The sequence below is a fragment of the Aulostomus chinensis genome, chromosome 5 (genome assembly GCF_037954235.1).
Source record: "Aulostomus chinensis isolate RoL2024-O1b breed Wild chromosome 5, RoL_Achi_v1.0, whole genome shotgun sequence".
Taxonomy (NCBI): domain Eukaryota; kingdom Metazoa; phylum Chordata; class Actinopteri; order Syngnathiformes; family Aulostomidae; genus Aulostomus; species Aulostomus chinensis.
In genome coordinates, this window is record NC_141324.1 from 23039968 (window position 1) to 23058370 (window position 18403).

Genomic DNA, 18403 nt, shown 5'->3' on the forward strand with positions numbered 1-18403 from the left:
CAAACGCCACTGAAAACATGACCTCCTTGGTGGATGTAACAACTCAAAAGCATTACCGCACATCCATTATCATAATGGTGGTGAAAATTAAAGATGACAAATGGTCCATGATGGATTACCTTTCTTGAGCAAATTTCAAGGGTCTGATGTTATTTTTCATTCTCACATGAACTGAAACCGGTAGCTGTCTGGGAGGTAGAAAACCAGCATTAATCAATCTTTAAACATATGGTCAAGAGCCAGCAGGGTCAGAGGTCTCAGCGTCCAGGAGGCGTGACTCTTGAGAAGTTTGGCAAGGTGTCGTTTGATTTCAACAACCTGCATTATACAGCACCGATGTGAAAAACTGGGTCAAAAATTCGACTCAGCCATGACCGTACGGCGCGCGAACCCTGTGGTTACACCCTCACATGCAAAACCTTACATGAGTCATGGCAAGTCGTTTGTCATGACGATCTTACATAGCCAAGCAGCATAAATAATTACGAGCAGTGTCATGTCTTATCTGTACAGGCATTGCGCAGGCTTTACAGCATGACGGCTCAGGTTTAATATTCTCATAGGTCATTTACTGTGCTATTTGCATTGCTTTGAAGGATTTATGTCAGTCTACTCACTGTCCAGTATTCATACAAAGGGGGCTTATGGTGCTTCCAGAGGAGGAAAGACTGAGGATGGAAAGAGTTGAGGAGGGTAACACTCTCACTCAGTTGGGGCGGGGGAGGCAGACATTTAAAAGAGCTTACTGCTGTAGCTTTCACTCTGGCTTTGATTGTCTTCGCTTTGATCTGGTTTGGGCAGCCATGTTGTGCAGTGTTATCCTCACATAATCTCTGGCATCTCTGAAACGCTGCAGTGAAAAAGACACTGAGTGTGTGTCTGTGTCTCTGCGCCGCCTTGGCCAATATTTTCACCCCTCACAGTCACTATGAAGTATGAATCACCTTATCTATGAATAAAAAACTGAGAAAAATCTTCTGAGCAATGCCCCTCCCCTTAAAAAAGAAAAGAAAAACAATTTCGGTGTGTCTGAAAAGAGAATGACACTATTCTCTGAAATAGAGGTCTGACTCTTACAAGGTGACCCAGGCTACTTTCCCGCCACACTTCCTCATTCAGCAATCAACCTGCCACTTAATAAAATGCAACATTAACTTCCCTTCAACCACTAAAACCCTTTACAGAGAAGCTGTTACGTTTCGTTTTCTAGAGGGAACATTTTGTGCACTAAAGCATAACTTCAAAGGGATATTGTGCATCTTTCCCAAATTAGCTGCCTGTGCAACTGCCTGTGCACTCTGAGACCATCCTCTGCTGGTATGAATACATTATCATGTGGTTGGGAAATTATAGGCATTTATTCCTTAGTGTACCACTGTTAAAAGACAAAAAAGCCTTGCATGAAGCCACAATGGATGATCTGGTGGAGTGAACATAGTTTTTTTTTTCCTATCAACATTCCCAGACAGATGCATAAGCGATGCTTCTTGATGCCCAAAGCTACCCAGCTTGGATCAGAGAGACGAAGGTAAAAATCTGCAAAATCAGGCTGGCAGAAATGAGACGAAGTGATATGCTTATGTACAGCTCGTTCTACAGAGCGCTGGAGTGGCCAATTCTTGATCACAAAATATAACTTGTTCCCTCAGTTTATTTATGTTGATGCCACAAGATATACTTGGCTCCCTCAGATCAGTTAGTTTTGGCATCAACAAATAACTTTTTTTCCAATTATTAAGAAAAGCATGGGAGCTTATTATCTCATGGTTTCAAAATTATTAAACTGAGGGCACCGGTTATATCCTGTGGCCTAAAATAATACATAAAGGGAACAAATTATATCTTATGTCCTTAGAATAACTGAAGTGAGGGAGTACAAGTTATATCTTATGGCCGCAAATTAATTAAATCAATTATATAGTGTGGGCTCGATCTACGGATTTCTGTCCCTATAAATCCACCAATATATTTTTGTCATTCTCAGTAGCAACTCCAGTTCTCGGTTCATTTCCTCTGTTTAGCGGATTGCTGTACTGAGTCCTTACTATTTTACCAACAGAATCAGAGTAGGTCTCTGCAGCAGGTCATTGGAGCCTGTTGTGCGGGGGCCAAATATATTCAACAGTAATGCATTCACTGAAGGATGTCATGCGTGTTGACACACATTTGGAAGACCTGCAGTTTGCATATGATTTGCATCACCTGCATGTCATTAAACTGTGAGCACTGGCTAGCAGCGCGAGCGACAGGAGTGCATAACACTGATACAGCCGATCGGGGGGACAATAGAGTCACAGTCTCTTGTGCATTTTTTTTTTCCAGATCTTAATTACATAAACAAATGCATGATTAAAAGTTGGACTGGGGCTCTAAGCCAGCTGTTTGAGGCAGGCGGACACAGCTGTATACATGTGTCTTTGCACACGAAATCAAATGTCCCATTGTGCTCATCTGGAATGAATTAGGTTGAGCTGAGCTAGGGGGTGGGGGGTGTGGGGGGGCAACGTCTTTGATATACAGAGGAGGAAATGGGTAATGTCCTGAAACCACATGCAACATCCTAATAGAAGCCGGTGACTGATAAGGAGGAGATAACCAGATTAACTCGCTTTGTCTGCAACCTGTAACCTTAGCGTTCTCTCTTGAACGGCCTTGAAATAAAGTACCAATTAACACATTCACGTGGGTTCGTTCGCTAATTCTACTCGTTATTTTTCTCCCATCCTCCTTCTCAGTCACCATTCTAATCACCTATTGTGTAGAAGTACAGGGGGTGGGGGGGGGGCACAAATCCAATGCTTCAAAGTAGAATTAAAAGAACTGAAAATAAAACTACTTACAGAGACAACAAACCCACTCTCCATCAGGCTGAAAGCACAACAATTTAAGGATCAATGACTGGCTTCAATACTGTTCAAATCATGTACAGAGTAAAAAAAAAAGTCGATGTAGAATATCTAGTAAAGAGACAACGAACTGTGGAACAACAGACTGCCACATTGAACAGATACATGGTGGACTTGAGTAAATACTGGGTATGTAGTTTGCATTCGGCTGGTGTTTTGTGGTTTTTTTTTTCTGTGGTTCAACGCTAATGGGCTTGTTTTCTTGCATCGTAAATGTTTAGTTTTTCAATTATCGATTTATACGCTGTTATTTCTATTTTTTATCGTACTTATTTATTTTTGCTGCCTTTATAGATTCTTTTTCTTCAAATTGGAGCATATTTCAAAAATCCTTCTGTATAAAAGAGTAAAGCCGGAACAAGTCCTAAATCCCAAAAATAAGCTGACATTGTTGATGAAAACCATTCCCCTTGCCGCAAAAATCCATTTAATTTCTAAATGATGCAGCACTTCATAATGATAAAATGTTTATTCGCACAGGCAGTACCAACACTTTGCTCCGGCACCTTAAAAACGTAATTCTTTTTGTTTTTCAACATGGCAGGTAAATAATTGCGCTCTCCGGGTTTTAGTCATCAAATGTGATTGGCAATGCAGCGTTATCAGTTTGGAAACCAGAAATGGGAAGAAAATTTAGGGATCCGGTGACATCCAGGAGCTAGAGAGCTGCAAATATCACACGCCTTCCTCGCTATAAATTCAGCTGATGCTCTGTGGAGGAAGGCACTCAAGCTCCAACCGCTGGAGTGGAGTTGGTTTGTAGCCAAGAGAGGAAATCTGTGGTCGCACTTGGCAGCTCCTGTGTGAATGTATAGCATGGGTGTGTCTGCAATACATCCACTCTACCCAATATTTAAATTGCCTGGACAAATAAACTCTCAGAATTGTGTTAAACGTATAATGTTTGACACTGACCATCTTTGTAAACAAGTGAACCAAGATGTTTGGTTACAGCAAAATGAACATTATAATTATCTTTGGTGTTGTTAAAAGTAAAATTAAAGTGTCAGTATGAAATTAGCAGCATTACAACTCAACGCAGACCACATCTGAAAAACAGGAAAGATAGCTTTTCATTCATTCATTCATTTAAGGGGCTTAAATCATTCTCTTTGAAGTACAGCCGAGTGTGTTCGCGAGAAACATTAAAAAAAATGGAAAAAAAATAAAGAAAAATAAAAAGCCAATATGGAGAGCAGCTGGTCAGTTGGGATGCACATGAGATGTTTGTTTGCTCGGTAGAAAATATCAAGAAAGAAATGAGGAGATAAAAGAGTGGAAATAGATGCAGAATGCATTCAGTATCAAGCATGTCTCTCCATAGGTTTGCACGTAAAGCAGACGATGAAATTCATCAGTTGGGGGAAAAAAATAGCTGGACAGAACAAGTATGACTTTTACATTTTGATCAGGCACGGACCACAGCTGTTACAGCACAAGTACAGCATTCACTAACAGAGTAAATGTTTCTAACGCAGTATGAAAATCGTTAATTCAAACAGTAGACAGCTGAATGCAACATAATTGGGTCTCAAGGACTGAAAAAGACAGAAACGTCCACTTAAATGATCAGTCTAAGGCACTGCAACCAAGACCAGAACACCCCAGCACACAGACTTGCCACAGGTTCTCAGAAGCAACAGAGATCTGCTGCCCTCTTGTGTAGTAAAGTCAAACTACAGGATGATTCCCACCTCATGCGAGTTAGTTCAAACTGGGTTTTCCACAATTATCAGGATTAGACCAAGTAACAGTAAACAGAACCAAAACGCACAAAACAAAGGGTCGGATTGTGCAGTTTTTACAGAACAATAATGTTACCAAAGCAGCACAGCACAGCGCACCTGCTCTCAAACTCATCACGCGCCTCATGAAAATGTGACAGCTGGCTGAGTGTGTCAGTGAGAGAGTGAACCTCCCATCCCACATGCTGATGATAATTAGACCGAGAAAACTGCAGAGAGCTGGCGGAGAGGTGGCTAGCAGAAAGGACTGAGTTTGTGCAGAGAGATCAACGCATTTATTTATTCCTTGATTGGCCCACTATGTTTTCAAATCTGTCATGAATGAGTAGAGGTAAGAATTACGGGATAGCATTCTGAGGACTGAAGAATTTGAATTACAAGCTGTGAATTTTAATTTTGAGGATTGAATACACTGAAATTCATTTTCAAGCTGACAAATTAAACTTTCAATTACCCAAGTCAAATTCAGTTTATGCAACTTTGGGTTTATTTTTCTATTTCAAATTATTTGATTATAACTCTGTTTTTACAAGGAAAAAAATCCAATTTATTCTCTACACATTTGTGCTACTATTGAATGATTAATTGCAATTGCTGTGAGTCAGCCTGCGTAAATATAGAACTGCAAAAAGACAACTAAAAAAAACTAACAATTATTATTCCCAATACTGCAGAAATGGCTTCATTTTTTTTGTTATTGCCATTCATTTCATTAACCATTTTTGAAAATAGCACTGCTCAATTATTTTTTTTCCCTTTTTTTTAATACAAAATTGTATTTCCTACGTTTGAGTTGAGAAATACACATTTCAAAATGATAAGTAATTTGTGTGTTTGTGTCTTTCATAATAACCAGGCAGGTAAACTGATGATACCGCAGTGATACCCTGACACCAGTCAACGGTAATGATAAATAAAACCAAAAGCAAGAAAGCTAATCACGTATTTACCATATGACTAGAGATTAAAAATGTAGCTTAAATTTTGATTTAAGTTGTACATGTCAATTTTATATAAAAATCAATTCAGTACTCACATTTGCTACTGAGAGCAGGGAGGATTTCTCAGGCGTTAAACAGGAGTAAGAATCATTTTCTTTATTTTTTTTTAGATGGAATAATTGCTGATTTACATTCCTTTCACACCATGAGAACTAACAACTTCTTGGGGTGATTAATCTCCCATTGAGAGAAACTTGAAATTCAGATTTTGGTGACAGAAAGACAACAAACAGCTTAAATGAAATCTGCTACATCTCTAACACGGATAGATGTTTACTCCAGATAATAAATTAATCTATTAAATTACAAATTCTATCCAGTCCTATTTATTACCACATAACAAGTTTTCCTGAATCCGTGCCGTGGATCTGATTCTGCTGGAGTTAAACAACATACAGCATCCAACACATTAAAGTGAATCAACATCCCTGTTAAAAATGTCCATAAAACTCAAGTGTTTTGCTTCCTCTCTGGTCCTGCAGTGGCAGTACAGTTGTCTTCAGATGGATGCATGGACTGAATTGTTTTAATTGCCCACACCTGAAGAGATATGAATAAGCCCAAGGAGGCTTGCGGGGCTCACCGCGCTCTCACAGCTGCACACGCTTTTACTTTCCTCCCTTGATTTTGTGCATTTATGAAAAAATAAAAAATCGTACTCGTGCGAACTCTGCCTTGATTGGTTTCCTGTTGCAGAAAACAAACTGAGTCATAACATGAATGAGTGACAGTTGACTTAGTAGGGACTGGTTTGATTGCTCCTTCTGTTTGCGTGTTGTTTTTTTTCCTTTTGAAAAAAAAATGGATATCCCAGGTCGGGGAATACTTTGCAATGCTGGCAAGTTTTGAATTTAGTTAGAATTTCTTTTAGGATCAAGTTTGTGCTGATAGTTGCTCAGTAAAATAAAACGCTTTTGTTTGTGCGGAGTGTTTTTAAGCCTTTAAGTAGTAGTGTGACTTCAGAAATCTTTGTGGTTAGTGCAGATAAACTATGTATTTCTGTATTTCAGCTCTGTAGTATTGAGCCATGGCGGGGGCGATAGGGTTGAGGGTTTCCGACTTCATAAGTGTGTGTGAGCTACATTGAACTTTGTAGATTGCAGTAAGTAGTAACAGCGTGGGATTTCACTTATTTATTGAAAAAAAAAAAGACAGCATTTTTGTGAACTCCGATGTGTTTCCACTTTATGTTACAGTCAACAAGCTGGGTCAGACCAGCAGTAAAGCTCTCATGCGCGGGGGCTTTACTGCAGGGCTGTTGTATTATGTGGCATGTACTCCATATAAGTGTACTTAAACTTTTAAGTGTGTGTACTGTGTATTAATTGCACTCACCGTATGTTTTGTGACTGAAATCCTGGCCTTGAATGGCCACTATTTGTAATGCCATTTCAACGGTGTGCATGAATCCACACAAAGAGACTGAACTACAGTTTATACATTTGGAAAATGAATGACAAAATAGGGCAAATATGTGAATTAACACCCAGATGTGATGTAATATATATATATATATATATTACATCTGGGTGTTAATATATGTGTGTGTGTGTGTTTATTAAATCATATACCCATCCAATGCCATTTTTCTTGCAAAATGGTGATCAGAAATACTCCATTAAAGGTGGGAAAGCCCAAAATCTGCCAATGCTGGTGCCCCTGGATTTCAAAAAAGGTACCAATCAGTAAGACACTCTTAAAGCATCAACAACAAAGAAATCACATTTGGGAGGTGCACCCAGTGTGGTGGGTGTGGACAGTGTCTCGGGTGGCACTGTCCACACCCACCACACTTCTGTCTCGGCTCTTACTACCTCAGCAAGGTTCTTGACTCTGGGTAAAAACACATTTATTATGTTATCAAAATGAACAAAATATAAAAAACAGCTATAATGAAATTTGCAATTTTTGTTCAAGCCAACCATACTTAGATGCAGACTGTTTATAAAAAACAAACACACTGGAGAAAATGTAAGCATTATAACAGGTCTTTGATGCTCGAGATAATGTTGATATCTTTGAGTATAAATCAGAAATGAAACTATTTTTTGTCACGTTAGCTGTACAAATGTCATCCTTTATCTGCAAATACCATCACGACGCTCGAAAAACGCGGAAGAACATGATGTTTATAGACTTCCGCGGCCAGTCCAAGCCCCAGCAGCGAGCTCTGAAGGCAGCTGGGAGAGTGAGGGAGTGAGTGAGGGTTGGGGAGGAGAAGCAGTGACCGCTAGCCTCATGTTGACCAGACAGGCGTTACTGAACTAGCAAGAACGGTTCAGAGGGTAGAAGGAGGGGGGAGACTAGAAAGAGTGAGGGGGGCTGCTGGACGGGACACTTGACTTTCATTTCTTCCTGTTCGCACCGGCTAAATATTGAACTTAATCAATTTACCTGTTTTACGGAGCCCGGGAATAGCAGCTGTTAGGAAGGTTAGCTAGCCACCGCCATCTCCTCCTCGGAGCGACCGCCGTGTCTTCCACACCATGGGTAACGCTGCCACCGCCAAGAAGGGCAACGAGCTAGAGAGCGGTGAGTCCGCCTTGTTGTTTGACCTTAACGGCGTTTTATGCTGCATTTAGTTGGTTGACACCCACCGAACCTCTACTGAGCAGTTTGCTAGCCTGTTATGATTCTGGCTGTAGGAGTAAAGCAGGAGGGCCGAACCGTCTTTTATCCCCCACCATTTATCCCTCATTTTAGCAGCGAATAGATCACCGTGAACGGGCAGAAATATGTGATACTGCACTCAAAAATCGAATAAATACTTTGCTTATTTATCTATCAACAAGGGGACTCCGTTAATGTTGTTGTTGCTGTTAGAGCTGCTGGTGTGAACTTGACAGGCTATTAAAGCATTTATTAGCTGTGAAATGATCGATTAATTGCACCTGCTGATAATAACACACGTTTAAAGGGTGCTTGCATGTCCTATATCGCAAGATTGAGCCAGTTTTGATGTCCAGCTAGCCTGCTAACTTTAGCAATGAGTAGGGGGGATTAGCCCTTCGAAGGCCCCTGTCATTCCACTGCCTCTGGGTGGTGGTGGTGGTGGCTCCTCAGGCCTGTTAGCCGTGGCGTGTAGCCCCCTTCCTATTAAATGCTACAATAACAGCTAAAACTCTCCAGGGAGCATCACTTCACCATCTCATCTCTGTTGTTTAGTTAAACTGTAGCTAGCATTAGTGTTTTGGCCACAGCTAGCTGTATCAGACAGAAACTTTGCAGTGATGATCTTAAATCTGCAGCTATAAACCACAAACCCATGTGTAATTGTAATAGCCATTAAATCTGACTTGAAGGCAGTGTGGGACTGTTTCTGCTGCCACACATTATTCTTGGTTACATAAACAAAGCTTTCCTCTCTACAGCAGCCCTTTGACCAAATATGGAGAAGAATTGACAAATGCTCTCTTTCCATTCATAAAACTGGAGCTTACTACTGTTCTTCCTGGCATATACGCCCACTCGATTTGTCAGATTTATTTAGTGCAATCTTTTAAAAAAAAAAATTAACAAAAATCTTGCTGTGGTAAAGGTCCATCAAGGCTCACTTGTCACACACAGCTTGTCATTGACTGGAGCAGCTTGTCATCAGACCTTCGTCAGAGGATAAGGGGTATTACAAGCTTTGAAAGGTTTGACGTAACATGGCCTAGACCCGTGTTACCGTGCTCATATACCTTGATGCGTACAGCTGGACATCATTGAACAAACCTGCAATAAATCATAAATGTTTCCCTATGCTTGGTTATAAACACAAAGGCTTTAGATACTGGATTAATCGCTGTTGATTGGCTGAAATCTGTCACCGTCTGACAGGAAATTATCAACTGCTTTCGTGTATTTTTTTTTCTCAAGACAACTATCTTACTGAGAACTGTTCATTTGCCAACTTGTATTCCCCCCCAAGTGGCTTCATATTATGATAGAACCCAATCCTTTGAGATTTACTGACCTGTTGAGAGAGACCAGGCCAGCGACATGAACTGTGCCAGCCAGAAGCTCTCAGGGACACAGATGATCAGATCATCAAGAGTTCCCATGCTGCGAAGCATTTCTTTGGAGTGTTACTATGATCCCTAGAGCCTCTGCTAAGGCTAACTGTTAAACCTGTTTGAGCTGACACTGTGCCCTGAGCTGCAGATTTGTCTGGAGTGTCGCTGCTCTGACAAGATAACCTGGTTACCTACAATGCTGTCTATGCAATAGATGACCTGTGTTTACAGAATATCGCTGCCATCAGCTGGAACACTTGGAGTAGCACCAACACACCTGCACAGGGGGAATAACCAGTTGCCATCTTAACTTATTTTATGTGTTTGTGCTCATGTACCACTCACTCTGCTGTGACTCAAACCATGTTACACTTGTCTGGATTATTGACATTACTGTTGAAAATTATTGGCATTAATATTTTTCTTATATTACTGTACTTTTATGTTGATTAATTGATTGATTAATCCTCTAATTTTTTTGGTATAAATCTTCACATTAACTGTCAGGACTACATTTTTTGTTTTGTTTTTAATCAATTTGGCCCCTGGGCAAAACTGTGTCTTTATTAATCTGTTAATTGTTTGATTGATAAGAAGTCAGGATATGGTGAGAAACCCCTGAAACAAAGCATGTTGATGTCTTGTTGTGTTTGACAAACTCTCCAAAAGCCTTAAGATGTTTAGTATACTATTTTTGCATGAAAAAGAACTTCAGGATAGCTAAATAATTCTCTTTGGCTCAGTGCTCGAGTATTCAACATTGTTTTAGTATGATTTCAGATCATTTTGGGGGGTAAAGTTTTCGGTCTGAGCAAAAAAAAAAAACTTTTGTAAATGGCAACAGATTTTCAACATCTCATTTCTTCACTATAGTGTGCAACCTTTTCAGCCCACCTAATCTGAACTTTTGAATTTCTCCTATGTGGTATTTTTGGATTCAGTGTATTTTAAATTTCTCAGTTGAATGTCAAATCCATTCCTGTTTCTTTATTCACTACATATGCTTCTTGTTTGTTGATGTGTTTGACTTGTTTTTTATGTACATGAACTCTATATTTCTCTTTGTCTTTTCTTCTGTGTCATCACATCCGTGTGGGTGATTGCTCCTGCAAAACCTTGGTGATCAATAGAGACGTTTGGTATGCTCATTCCTCCCAACAGATGACCAGAATGGCAGAGTGGCATTGGTCTTATTGTGAAAACATGCTTAGATGTGCTTGCTCGTTTTGTTTTTGTTTGTTTTGGGGTTGTTTTGATTGTGTGCTTTGATAATAAGTCAATGTTTCTGTTGTCCACATTCTCTCAATCTGGATATCTGCTGTTTGCTGTATTTCCCATACATTGGTTTGTCTTTGCTTACCATTTTATTCTGTGTTTATTAGCCTTCCCTCAAACTCTATTCAGTGATGCACAAGATGCTCAGAGAACCCCCCCCCCCCCCCCCCATTTCCAAGTGTTTTGCCCTCCCCCTTCCCCATTTGAATAAGGCTACTAAATAACAGATATTTAAACTAAAGTGAGACTCTTGGCATGCATCACTAGTCTGCCTGTTTTGAATGTTGTGGCCTTGTGTTTGTGTTTTGTCCTAAATTTAAAACAATGTATGTTAATACCTTTTTTGAAATGTATATCCAGATGAGAGTTGAATTTCCTCCCCTCCCCTCTCCTCCTGAAGTGTTTGGAATTTTTTGCCAGTTCCACCTATAAACCCAAATGTGTTCCTATGCTTAACAATCCAAACTTGGTCACTAAAGAGGAAGTGTGCTAATTTAATCCATCTTTGTATATTTCCATTTTAAAATTCCAGTGAAAGAATTTCTAGCGAAAGCCAAAGAAGATTTCTTAAGAAAATGGGAATGCCCACCACAGGTCAGGAGCAAGTTCAAATATGAGAGACCTCACAACGTTCGTATTTGCTGCAGCTGCATCCACAGAGTTGGCTAACATGCTGTTATTTCCACAGAGCACAACGTGCCTAGATGACTTTGACAGATTAAAGACTCTTGGTACCGGCTCATTTGGGAGAGTCATGCTGGTGAAACACAAAGGAACAGAGCAATATTTTGCCATGAAAATACTCGACAAGCAGAAGGTCAGTGGATGTGTTTTGTTTTTTTGGTTTGTTTGTCTGTTTTTCAGCAGGATGTGGCCTCATCGGACATTTTCAAATAAAGAGTTGGTGAATTAGAACATTAAAATGTGGGACAATTTCAGTCTGGTGCCTCTTCTAGTTAGATTTGATATTTGTTACATGTACAACTTTTGCAATTGGGTGCTATTCAATTTTTGACACCCTTAACCTTCCTCACATTTAAAAAAAAAAACCTTGAGTTACTGGACTGAAAAGAACAAAATGGTCATACAGACAATAATATTACACAAAATAAAAAGCACAATGCAAGGTTTTCAAACTTATGTCTGAAAAGGAGTGAGAAAAAAATCTGCCCCTTTTAAGTCCCACCCCTTCTGCACAAATCACAGGTTGGTTATAATTATATTATTTTCTTACATATTTTCCTTTGAAAGTAACAAACAAATAAGAAGCATATCTTTATACTCCTTTTGAATTGCTCTATGCCTGCAGGCCGGGACACACTATTCTATATTCACTGCTGTATCTAAGTGGGCACCAATGTGACAAATCATCAGCTGTTGCTGTCACTGATGTGAATCATTTCAAGATACAATCACAAGAGCATGTACAGTCAACGCCTCTTTTGTCCCTGACGACCAGCAAACAAAAGTTACAAAACTGAGGCCTGTGAAAACTCACCTATTTAACCTCCTGAAATGTCCAGAATCCATTTTACTTTTGATACATCCATAAAGACAAACATGTAGGCTGCTGCTGCTGCAGCATCATTTCTGTGATGGATGTTCTTCACAGGAACTCTGTTAGTATGTAAATGGTGGTTCCTTAGTGTAACTGCTCGAACCTCACACCTTACTCTTGTTACATTACAAGGTTACCTGTCATATAAATCAGCGGACTTTTCTTTCAGTGCCTGCTATCTCTCCAGCTAGAGTGAGTTAGAATGGCTTGACAAGGTCATCTTATCTCTTTAATCTGTCAGGTGGTGAAACTTAAGCAAATAGAACACACATTAAACGAGAAGAGGATATTACAAGCCGTGAGCTTCCCCTTCCTCGTTAAACTCGAGTATGCGTTTAAGGTAAGATATGTTATTTGTTCTTTGGATTCAGTCACAGAAATTCCTTTATTATCTCGTAGTATAAAATGTACACATTTACCTTTTTTATAGGACAACTCCAATTTGTACATGGTGATGGAGTATGTTCCAGGGGGAGAGATGTTCTCACACCTAAGAAGAATCGGCAGGTTCAGGTGAGTGTTAGACAGTCGGCCTACAAGCTACAGGTCAAATAGAGTAGTTTGTTATTGAGTGAAGAATGTTGGGCTGCTTTTGAACAACTGATCGATTGAGTCTCCTCATTGTTCCGCCTACTGACAGTCTCACTGTCGTGCGCCCACATAACCAGAGCAGGAGATAAAGGCACATCCTCAGATATTCTCTGGATGCTAGAATCATTTTACAAACGCAGACTTAACTGAAGGTAACTGATGTCTTGGGCACACACGGTCCAGGTTCATATATTGATATCATTTTTCAGGCCGACAATTGAAAAACAAGGTCTTGGGTTTGTTTGCATACTGTGCTACATTTTAGCCAGTCATTACCTATTTATAATGTGTAATGAGCGGGTTTAAAATCAGCTGGGATTTATCGCATATTTCGATTTGTTTCAGATAGTTGTTTTCCAACTCTCAAACCCCCCCCCCCCCTCCTCTTCCTCTCCAGTGAACCCCATGCGCGGTTTTATGCCGCCCAAATAGTGCTGACATTTGAGTACCTCCATTCACTAGATCTCATATACAGAGATCTGAAACCTGAGAACCTGCTCATTGACCACCACGGCTACATTCAGGTGAGCTACGAGACGCAACATATAAATACATAATGCTGCCGTGTCTTGACTGACCGCATTTACACTCTTGACTCCTAGGTGACAGACTTTGGATTTGCCAAGCGGGTAAAAGGCAGGACCTGGACGTTGTGTGGGACACCGGAGTACTTGGCTCCGGAAATCATTCTCAGCAAAGTATGGCGTTTGAACAGCCACATGAAATCTTGTCTTCTTCTTTTCCCCCCCCCAAATTCCATGGTTTTGTTTTGTTTTATTTTTTACTATTCAGGCACATTCTGTCATTAGAGGTTACTGTTCAAAAATGTAATAAATGTCATTATAATTGTGTCTAAAGGGTTCAGTCAGTCTAACATTGACAAAACTTAAAGTATAGTTGTTCTCCTGTCTCTCAGCAGCTGTTTAGATAAAGCTTTATTCAAAATGTTGCTGTCAGTGTTCAGTTTCAGCATGATAGTGTGTGTTTGTATGCGTAAGTTGTTTATCAGAAGCCTAGAAACACCATAAACTAAATATGGGAAAAATCAGTTGTGACTCTTGCGTTTAATGAGTAATAGAATTTTTTTTTTTCCTCTCACTGAATTATTGTAGGGCTATAACAAAGCTGTGGATTGGTGGGCCCTTGGAGTCCTGATCTATGAAATGGCAGCTGGTTACCCTCCATTCTTTGCAGATCAGCCTATTCAGATCTATGAGAAGATTGTGTCTGGAAAGGTAGGGAGATGTCTCAGAACACAGTGATGCCCCCCTACCTGGCAATATGTTTGATAATAATGATAAAAACCCATCCTTGATATTTTTCAGGTACGATTCCCCTCCCACTTCAGCTCCGACTTGAAAGATCTGTTGAGAAACCTGCTGCAGGTGGATCTGACCAAACGTTACGGAAACCTGAAGAATGGCGTCAACGACATCAAGGGCCACAAATGGTTTGCCACAACAGACTGGATCGCAATCTACGAGAGAAAGGCAAGGCACTATACACGTTTTATATCGACACCAAACAGTGTTGCCCGTGTTTAAAAAGAAAAAAAAGAAAAGAAAAGTTAATTAGATATTGATTCTTTGATATTGATTCGGTGGTAGTTGTAAAATGTCTGACTACAATGCTGCAATCATGCCTTCCACTATTTGTTAGAAGCTTGATCCGTTGTGTTTGCGCTCGTGCGGTGATCACTTTTTGCAGGTGTGTGGAGTGCAGTATTTTCCACTTGTATGTTTGTGATTTCATCACAGGCCAGTGAGCGCCGGTGTTTTCACTTGGAAACCACCCAACTCCACTGGCGGCTGTGTTAGGCCTCAGTGCCACATGCCATTTTGCAGTGATGAGCGTGATAATTAGGGGTTTCGATTAATCAGAGTTGATATTTAGCTCTCATCGATCTCTTCTGGGTAGTTTACCAAAGTTTTGCTACAAGTGTGTCATTGCTGTTGGGCCAGATTTGACATTTTCTCCTCTTTAGAGAACCAAGTGAGGAAGTTACCTCGATAAGTGTTAATTTTCTCAATAGATTAAGGATGAACAAAGACAGTCCACAGCCATACTGATAATGTGCTAATACTGACTGTTACTTTCGCAAGTTCTTTAGATATAAAACACTTGAAGCTTGTCCTCTTTCTGAATTGTCCTGAAGTTTCCCAGGTGAAAGACTCACATGCCACGTCTAAATGTGCTTCTCCTTCTTCACCGGCTTCTCTCTGGCAGTCAGAGACTCGGGGCCAGGTTTTCTAAGCTGCGCAAAGTTGCTTGAGGTCACAGTCCAAGTTTGTGTCAGATGGAAAAGACTATTTGTGCAAGTGACCTACTAACAAGGGGCAGATGAGGACCACAGCCACAGCAGAGCACCTGACAACATTCCACATAAATTAACGACTGGAGAAAATGTTTCTGCTTCCATATGCGTTGTTCTTCACCGTACCTCACTGATGCCTGCCATGTCAGTCACAACACTGAGAGCTGTTTTGTTTAGTTTTTTTAACATTAAATCAGAGGTGACACCCCCCCCCCCCCCAATCCTGCTAAATCACATTGTGCGATTCCGTTAAAGGGCTCCCGCACAAATATGAAGGCGTCAAGTCGGCTGGAAAAATACCTTCGTTAATAGCAGTAAAAGCAGTAATTTGGCTGTAGCCTCTTCCGTAAATCCCCACTGTAGTTTTTCAGCACCAAATAAAAAGTTCACTCTTAGTAGCACTGGCTCCTAAATATTTAGTAAATGCACACTTGAGGAAGCTTCAGGAGCACATTTGGAGAAATGTTACACAGAAGACTTGCAAGTTCGCCAGAGCAGCAGCTGCTTTGTTGAAAACATGAGTAATGTAAGACAACATGCATGTGCACAGATTAGTGTTATGAAAGCAGGCTGAGTTAAAGTCGGTCTTGGGAACATTACTGCCCCATTAAAAGTTTTATTACAGCATTTCAGTTCAGCTGTTTCTCATGCTCTGCCAGTCTGAGGCATTTAACCACACCAATTGGTTACATGCCAGGCAATTACATGCACATTTATTGTTAGGGCGCTATAATCACAAATAATATGGTAGGTGGAAGTGGCAGATTTTATTATTCAGAGTGGAAATTTCTGTGTTTACCATTCCAAGGACTTGTTACTAGTGGAGGAGATTAGAGAGAAGTGGGGGGGGGGCAAAAGCATGTTGCTCAAAATCAACCTAATTGTTTTTAATCACAGTAGAACAACCTACTTCTGAAAATACACCTATTTTTATGATTCCCACCCCTTCTGCTCCTGATTACACTTTTGCTCTGTTATTTGCTAAATGATTTCATTTCAACTCACGGCATTCCAGACAAAATGTCAGCTGCAAATATTTCAATATTCTAAGAGTTCAAATAATGCAATGTGGGAGTAGGCTGCTTCAAGCCCGGGATTATAGCCTGATATCCATCTTGATCCTGAATTGTCAATGATGCTGGTAATGATTACTAAGATTTATGAATCAGCTGGCCAGTTCTTTAGAGCCTGTCAAGAAATCAAAAAACAGTTCAATACCCAGGAGACCTGTTGAACCAGTAATCCACAACCTAAAGACACTCAGTTCACATAAGACAAGGGACAAGCAGCGAATCCTCACAAGTGGCTGGAACTGAGCGCTTGTCTTTACTCGTCACTTGACAATAAAACTCAAGGCTCATAGTTTGAAGGTTCCGGTAGTGCAACAGAAACCATGGCACCTTTTTCCCACTTCTGACTCTATGCTGCTCTTCCTGCAGGTGGAAGCCCCGTTCATACCAAAGTGTAGAGGCCCGGGGGACACCAGCAACTTCGACGACTACGAGGAGGAGGAAATCCGCGTTTCTTTAACGGAAAAATGTGTGAAGGAATTTGCAGAGTTTTAGGATGCGAGAACACGGATATATCAGGGAAATTTAAGGGGATCTTTGCACTCTTCTAAAGACTTGGGATGGAGCAGAGACCATCGTTTTTGTTTTGTTTTGTTTTGTTTTTTCAGATCTACTACACAGTCCCTTCATTCCACAAGGCTGAATGAGGTTGTTGCCATGATCCTTGGGTGCCGATAACCTCTCACTGTCACGTACACCTGCGTATTAAAGCAGACACACCACCTTTTTCTTTCTTTACTTTTTTTTTACCTACCCACCATTTTTTTTTACTTTAAAGCAGTTAGTCTTGGATGTTGTAATCCCCTTTTGAAATGTGATATTTTTTAATTCATGAGGGACAATGGCCAATCATAGTCCACACATTGTAACTGATTTGTCTCTGGCAGTTTCACACACACACACACACAAACACACACACACACACACGAGTGGGATGTGAGGTATTTTTAATGGTCTGTTACAGTTCCACATTGGCTATTGTAAAGTATTGGCCAGCTTCAGAGGTAGTGTTTGTCCTATGTGCATATCTGTCAGTTTCCTAAGACAGTTGAACACTTTGGATGTTCAAAATATGACCAAATAGAAAACATTGGGTGACACAAGAAGAGAGGGTCTTTCCTTTCTTTGCTTATGCCTTAGAGAGCCAAGTCCTCAGCCCCCCCCCCCCCCCCCCAACAAACGCATCAACACACTATGTTCATTGTATTCTTCTGACCCGGGCACAGCAAGCCGTCACAGAAAACGACGAACCTTGTTACATTAGTGAAATGCAAATTGAGTTGCTTGATCCATTTGGGTCTGTTTGTTTCACGTGAACTTTGTCATTTGGTATCTATGTTTTTTTTTTGTCACCGTCTAACATAGTCCTGTTTTCCCTAGATTTCAGGTCTGCTTATAAAGACCCTCTGTTACAATACAATGCGACTTCAGAAAATGGGAAGTGTTGAGTGAAATCCTAGGATTTTAGGATTTTTATTGAGTGTATCATGAAGGTAAGGTCAATGTGAATAGTGTTGAAGCTTTGAGCCTCAACATTGTTAGTGAAACTTTTAAAAAAAAGTACATAATTTATAATGTATTAATTCAAAGCTGTTTTGAAATCTAATAAACAGAACAAAAAGTTGCAATTTCCTTTATCATATTTCCCCCATTTCCAAGATGTTAATTTTTCATTCTTTATCAAAGAATGTAGATTGCAACGTATAGTTAATGCATATTTGAAGGCTTGATTTCAAGGTACAGTTTTCCTCACAATACACTGGCTAAAATAAAGACTGCTCCTTTGTATCACATGTAACCCTATTATTGTTACGCTCATTACATTATACGTAATTGCATTGTTTCATATATGTGTTTATTTATACACATTAGAGATGCTAATAAATTTTATTTTTAAAAGTGTTGATGTGTCTTTGCATTGTGACTTACCTTAGTAGTTCAAGTA

General features: G+C 40.1%; 1 protein-coding gene and 1 long non-coding RNA gene across 3 annotated transcripts in view; one reads left to right on the forward strand and one right to left on the reverse strand.

The window, feature by feature from the left end:
* LOC147261766 (uncharacterized) overlaps positions 1–12529 on the reverse strand; it is a 40130-nt gene extending 27601 nt beyond the window's left edge. The window contains exons 1-2 of one of the 2 annotated variants that reach the window (XR_015115852.1): positions 12424–12529; positions 7224–7311 (exon numbers count right to left, since the gene is read on the reverse strand). This is a non-coding gene — a long non-coding RNA (uncharacterized LOC147261766). Of the gene's footprint in view, positions 1–7223; positions 7312–8046; positions 8280–12423 lie in introns of those variants that run through there. The other variant, XR_015115851.1, reaches the window with a different exon arrangement.
* On the forward strand, positions 7876–18360 carry prkacbb (protein kinase, cAMP-dependent, catalytic, beta b). The gene is made up of 10 exons (XM_086203972.1): positions 7876–8184; positions 11458–11519; positions 11614–11742; positions 12725–12823; positions 12914–12996; positions 13472–13598; positions 13677–13772; positions 14187–14309; positions 14400–14564; positions 16828–18360. The coding sequence occupies exons 1-10, from the start codon at positions 8139–8141 to the stop codon at positions 16951–16953; spliced, it is 1056 nt and encodes a 351-aa protein (XP_086060098.1). The 5' UTR covers positions 7876–8138; the 3' UTR covers positions 16954–18360.
* The last annotated feature ends 43 nt before the right edge of the window (positions 18361–18403 follow it).